Source organism: Myotis davidii, unplaced genomic scaffold, assembly GCF_000327345.1.
Source record: "Myotis davidii unplaced genomic scaffold, ASM32734v1 scaffold142, whole genome shotgun sequence".
Taxonomy (NCBI): Eukaryota; Metazoa; Chordata; class Mammalia; order Chiroptera; family Vespertilionidae; genus Myotis; species Myotis davidii.
In genome coordinates, this window is record NW_006294400.1 from 5,555,208 (window position 1) to 5,561,223 (window position 6,016).

At 55.6% G+C, this 6,016-nt stretch overlaps 1 protein-coding gene across 1 annotated transcript in view; it reads left to right on the forward strand.

The window, feature by feature from the left end:
• Window positions 1–4,491: 4,491 nt before the first annotated feature.
• The window catches only part of COL27A1 (collagen type XXVII alpha 1), a 143,710-nt gene continuing 142,185 nt past the window's right edge, over window positions 4,492–6,016 (forward strand). Inside the window, 1 exon segment of the mRNA XM_015567140.1 lies at window positions 4,492–4,770. Within this exon segment, the coding sequence (XP_015422626.1) occupies window positions 4,715–4,770 (56 nt within the window). The 5' untranslated portion in view covers window positions 4,492–4,714.

Sequence of the window (6,016 nt, forward strand, 5' to 3'; positions counted from 1 at the left end):
CGCACCAGTAGTGTTATTGCTAGCTTTACCCAGTGGCCACATAAGCTTCAATTGAGTACAAAAAACGTTTCACACAAATGTTAAAGGCACGCTTTAAAGTTAAATACCCATTGCATTCTGAAGTTATTTATTCCATGTGCTTACAAGCTAATGTCTTTTTAATATTGTGATTGGCCACAAGCCTTAGAACAGAAAACACGAGAATCCTCACGATCCGTCCCCAGTGTGTTACTGAAGGCCTACTGTAGGCTGCCACTGAGTAGGTGCCAGGATAGAGCCGTGGCTTTGAGGCCCTCTAGTTGAGTACGTACATGAGATAAATATATACCCCGGTTGAAATGGTGTGCTGAGTACCAGGCAGGGGCCTGGGTGTGGTGCAACTGTGGGGACCCAGGGGGAAATCCAGTGAGGAAGGACATTCCAGAAAGAGGTGGTCATAGGAGTGGTGGCTTGAGACTCTCTCAGGTCATCAACAGCTCTGTCTCCACTCTCAGCTGTGGGGGCGGCCGGCACTCCTCATGGACAACCTGTTCGGTGCAGCCAATGGTTCCAGACACAGCATCAGCGAGAGTCCGGAGAGCTAACGCGCCACAGCTCTCCCATCTGGAAAATGGGTCTAACTCTTCCGAGGCCAGCTGAGTGAACTGAAGGATGAGGAGATAGGTTTGACTCTCTCCACTTAGACATCAACCCGGGAGGCCCAGCTTCTACTCTAGCCCCTGCACTGCCTGTGTGTGTTTCTGAGCCTCCGTTTTCCCACCTGCAAAATAAAGAAATTGGGCCAGGTGGCTCTGGGAGTCTCCCAGGCCTGAATTTCTCGTAGGGCCCCCACATCTTGGTCAGCATCAGTGTGCACAACGTGTGCTTTGGCTGTATCACAGCCCTGGACTCCCTGGCCTAGTCCTGAGGAAATAACACTAGACTGGGGAGGAGGGGAGAGGCCCTGGGGAGATGATCTGGGAGGCCCAGACAATGGGATCATGTGTCCAGAGGATGTGCCCTCCTGAGTAAGTGGCTCAGGAGCTTCCCTGGCCTCACCCCTTATTCCTCTTGGGGGAATGATTGTTCTGGGGGGTCTTGGCAGCTGCCAGGACAGAGTGACGTGGACCCACAGGCAAAGCCCAAGCCCTAGGAGACAGGTCAACCATGAAAACAGGCAGCACTGCCTCCAGCCGCCTCCCCTGGAGAAAGGGGCTGAACTGGCATTGCCTGGAGGGGCAGAGGGAGAGGGCACTATTGGAGGCCGCCTCTCTCTGCAGCCTGGACTTCCATTCGGTTCCCTCTACTGAAATGCTGTATCCCAGGTGCTGGGAACCCAGCGGTGAGTGGGGTGGAGCGTGGTGAAGGCATCTGCAGCACCTCAAGTTGGGCCTGCCACACAGCAGGCACCCAACCAATGTGTTCATGGGTGAGGGTCATGATATAGGAAAGGGAGCAGGTGGCAGGGGGAGCCAGCCTGCTCTAATCTGGCAAACTTACTCCCATTCATGTATTCGTCCCTTCATTCCTTCCTTCCATCTTTCGCTCAGCATTTATGGAGTACTTCCCTGTGCTAGGCACTGTGCTTCAGGCTGGTGCCAGAGCATCAATGCAGCAACTGCTCACAGCAGGGACCACAACTTACATTTGCCTGTGACCAGTGCCAAGCTCAGGGTCTGATGCATGGCAGCGTCTCTCCAAGTGACCAGGGGAAGAATGACTCTATCATTAGACATGTATCATGCGCACACATCCTAGGCCCCGTGCCATGCAGGGCCCACATATGAAAGGAAGCCCCATCTTGGTGTGCCCAGCAGCACAGAGCATGGGGAAGAATGGGGACTGGTCTGAGACTAAATCTAAGTTTGTGAAGACTAAGGTTGGGGACCTGAGTTCTGGTCCCAGTTCTGTAGCACCAGTTAAACCAGCGTGATTTGAGGCGGGACTTCCTGACCTGCCGTGTCTGTCTGTCTCCCTGCCGGCCTCTGGCAGGGGACCACCGCACCTCGAGAGCAGCAAGCACAGCCTGGCGCACAGTGCATTCTCAGAAAAAGCTTATGGAGAAGTCGATGCCCACCTGGGCCATGTGCAACCCTCTGTTCTGCGGGCTAAGACTTCATGAGTGATTCATTCATAAGCATTTATTGAGCACTTGCTATGTAGGTGTCCACCATTTAGGCTATTGAGATGAACAGTCTCTCTCAAGGCAGTATGTGCCTCAGAGAGCAGTGGGTCCGTGGCTGATCTGTTTGGGCAGGGCATTAATTATGTGGCCCTTGAATCTCCACCAGGCCAGGAACTCCTCTGCAGAAAGAACTGTCTGTGCCCAGTCACTGGGGGTGTGCCAGGAGCCTCCTTGGCAGGAGGGTTGGGTGTAAAGAGGCAGTAGAGGCAGGAAACAAGGTCTCTTCCTCAGAATTCTTATCAGTGTCCATGTGTCCTCCTCCCAGCTCACCATGAGCTCCTTTTTCCACACAACCTAGCAAAATGCAGCTAGCGCTCCATAAGCATCTACTGGGTTGGATTTATTGTTAAACAACAGTCTCATTTTCTTAAGTTCAAAGGGCCCATAAAGATGATCATGTTCGATGTACCTATTGTACAGATGGAGAAAGCAAGGCTCTTGAAAGGGACACCATCAATGCTTATGGGCTCTGAGGCGTTTCCCATGGTGGAACAGGGCTCCTTGCCCCCCCCGCCCCCCACCACTGCAGACTCAGGTTTGGAGTGAGATTTGGAAAGGTCTTGGTGCTCAGCCACTGACCTGCTGCCTGACTGCTGAGGAAATGCATCTCTTGCCTGGAAATGGCTTTGTGGCCAGTGAGTCACAGGACATCACCCACACTGTGCAGTGGGGAGAATTCGATCGCTTCTCCACCGTGCTCTCCTCACTCCTCTTGCAAAACCTGCCTGAAATTTACTTCCACCCTCCTGACCTTTTTGTGACTCTTCCACCTGAGCTGTCCTTCTCCATGGCTGCATGTGTAACCAGCACATCCTTTAGTAGCCAAAGGCCACCTCCTCCTGGGAGCCTTCCTTGGTTTCTCTCGATCCCTTGGTCTGCTTGACAGTTCCATTCATCTGTATCTCCCTGATAGCGTCTATCCAATTCTCCCTGTTATCTTTATGTGACTGCGGGAGGTTCCTTGTGGCATGGCTGTGTCTGATGTCTCCCATATAGGCTCTCTTCCCTGCCCCACGTTGCTGTGCGTGTCTTCTGTCCACATGTGTGTGCTCGGAAGGCAGGGCCGTGTGTAAATTTATTTGCTTTCACTCCCACAGTGGCGGGCCCTCTTCTTCCCGCTTTGCACAGGGGTTTGCGCACTGTAGGAGTTGAAGGAAAAATCATTGAAATCATCGATGGTTTGAGCCTCTCTTGCACCCCAGGCTCCCCACTAGGTGTGGGGGTCTGACAATGACAGTGTGGTATGATGTGCACTACATTAAGGTGTGAGGCAGAGCTTTGAGCTCCACCTGGAAGGACAGTGAGGCCGTGAACTGGCAGAGGGCGTGGTTGGAGGGAGAGAGAACTTGGGAGGAAACAGCAGTGACAAGGCCTTGAAGTATCCCAGCTTGTCCAGAGCCTGGGCCCCGGCATCAGAGGGAGTGGAGCCTGGGGCAGGGCCTGAAGCTGGGGGGGGCTGGCAGGGATCTTCTCAGACCCTCTCAAAGGCGAAGATTTGGATCTTCATGCTCCGCTGCAGGAGACAGGAATCAGACGACCTCAGTTCACATCTCATCTCCTCCTCCAGCCAGTTAGTGGTCTCAGGAGAGTTACCTAACCTTTCAGAATCTCGCCTTTCTCATCTGTAAATAGAGATAGCAGGCCTCCCATAAACAGTGACACTTAGCACAGGGCTGCACCTGGCCAGGGCGAGGTTGATGAGGATGCAAAATACTAGGCAATACAAAAACAAAAAGACCCAACCCTTCCGTATTAATGCAATACTCTAAAAATGTCAAAATTAATGCAAAAAAAAAATCCATGATTAACAAAATGTCAAAAAAAAAAAAGTAAATAAGGACAGGATCCACCTAGCACAAAGCATTATGCAGCTCAAAAAATGTTAACTATGATCGGACTGGGAGTTCTCAACCTTCCAGAGCTGTGGGCTTCGGAAAACCGGGGGAAAACCCAGGGCCCCTCTCCCTCAGAAGAGTGCTTAATTCGGTCCACGTGGAGGTTTAAAACTCTGCTTCAAGGTGGGGGTGGGGGTGGTTCCACGCGCCTTCCTGCCGCCTGTGGGTTCTTCAGGCCTCCCTCCTGGCAGCCGTGGGCGCTCTGCCCCCTGCAGGAAGCGGAGCACAGCTCTGTGGCTTCTTTTTCTTTCTTGCTTGCTCCCCCCGCCCCCCCGCCGCCCCCCCCTTCAGCTTGGGACTTTTCCTAAAGTTTGCTGAAACCAGACACCTTGCTCCACCGAGCCCGCGTGCAGCCACGGTTTAAAAGGCCGCCTTCAGCGCACCCTCCCCGCCCCCAGCGGAGACTTCAAAAGGCCCGGCGGGCGCCGTGGCCCCAGCACCTATGAGCCGCCCCCTGCGCCCAGAGCCCGCGACGACGCAGAGCGGCCGAAGTCCCAGCGCAGGCGGACCGGGCAGGCGGTGCAGCCCCTTGCGCCCATGCCCCTCCCGGTGCCGCTGCGCTCCGAGCGCCTGCGCCCAGTTTAGGGAAGGGGACCCCGCACCCCCACCCCTGCCCCCGCGCCCGCGCCGGGGCTGCGGGGACCCATGAATACAAATGCCGTTAGGCGCACAAGGAAGGACCGACCGTCCAGCCTCGCACCTAGGGACCCAGTAAGTGCCCCGGTGCTCCTGGAGTGCTGGGGGTACCGGTTGTGTGTGTGTGTGTATGTGTGTGTCTGGAGAGGGAGGTTGCACATTCGGGGAATAATTGTGTTTGTGCCCGCATGCAGTGGGCACTGGCGGAGAACTGTGTGTAAGTGGGGGTGTGCCCTTATATGTGCACTTGGGGGTGTGTACATGGGGTGTGTGTGCACGTGAAGGTGTGTGCGCAAGGGTGTACTGGCTCGGCGAGTGCATTCGTGCGCATGGAAGCACTAGTGTGCATGTGTCTGAGTGTGTGGAGTCTGGTGGGCGCCCTGGGGTGTGTGTACGTGTGGCTGTGTTGCATGTGAATGAGTGGGAGCATGTCTGAGTGTGGGTCCGTGTGGATGTGCGTGTGTGCACCAGTGAACAAGTCCTGGAGGTGGAGGCGGAGGCGGAGGCAGATGGGGCTTCTGATGCCAGGGCTCCAACTGGGGTTGCGGGCATGCGAATTGGCTGGGTGTCTGCCAGGGAATTGAGGTGTGCAGTTCTGTGCTCCAGGGTGGGATCTCAGGGAGGCTCTTCGATAGACTGCGGGGCGGGGGCGTGTTAAGCTCTCATTCCTTACCGAATGGAGAGGGGAGAGTGAGCAGGCTGACCAACATTTAACAAGCACACCCACTGCACGCCCAGGAGCCTGTTCTCCAGGGTGTTCTGAATCCGGGTGGAAAAGTGTGTGTGTGTGTGTGTGTGGTAGACACTGGTTGTTGTCGTGGGAGTCTGGACACTGAGTCCTGGTCTCACATCTGCCCTTGGAACTCCGGGTTCCTTTCAGCATTTTCTGTCCTGTTTCTGCCTCTCTCTCCTCCTCCCAACTCACAAGCCGGAAGGCCCGAAACTCTGACCTGTGATCAGGCCGGTGAACAGCCCTGGCCAACGCATCCATCTCCGTGAACCTCAGTTTCCCATCCTTAGAGGTGGTAGATGTCTCACCCGGCTGCAGTGGGCAGGTCCGGGGTGTGTTCCCGGCTGCGGCCGGCAGGGGGCAGCAGGGGGCAGCAGAGGGCGGCCCAGCGCTGGGAGGAGAGAAGGTGGAGAGCCACGGCGGGCCGAGACTTTAAATCGCCTTCATTTCCCCCAAATCCTTCCTTTTCCTCTCCTCCCCCAGGCCGGCGGGGAGGCTGCTTCCACCGCCCTCCGCGCGCCCTCGCCTGGCCTTGCTCTGTCTCCGGGGACCGCCAACAGCCCGCCTCCAAAAGTTTGATCATCTCTCTCT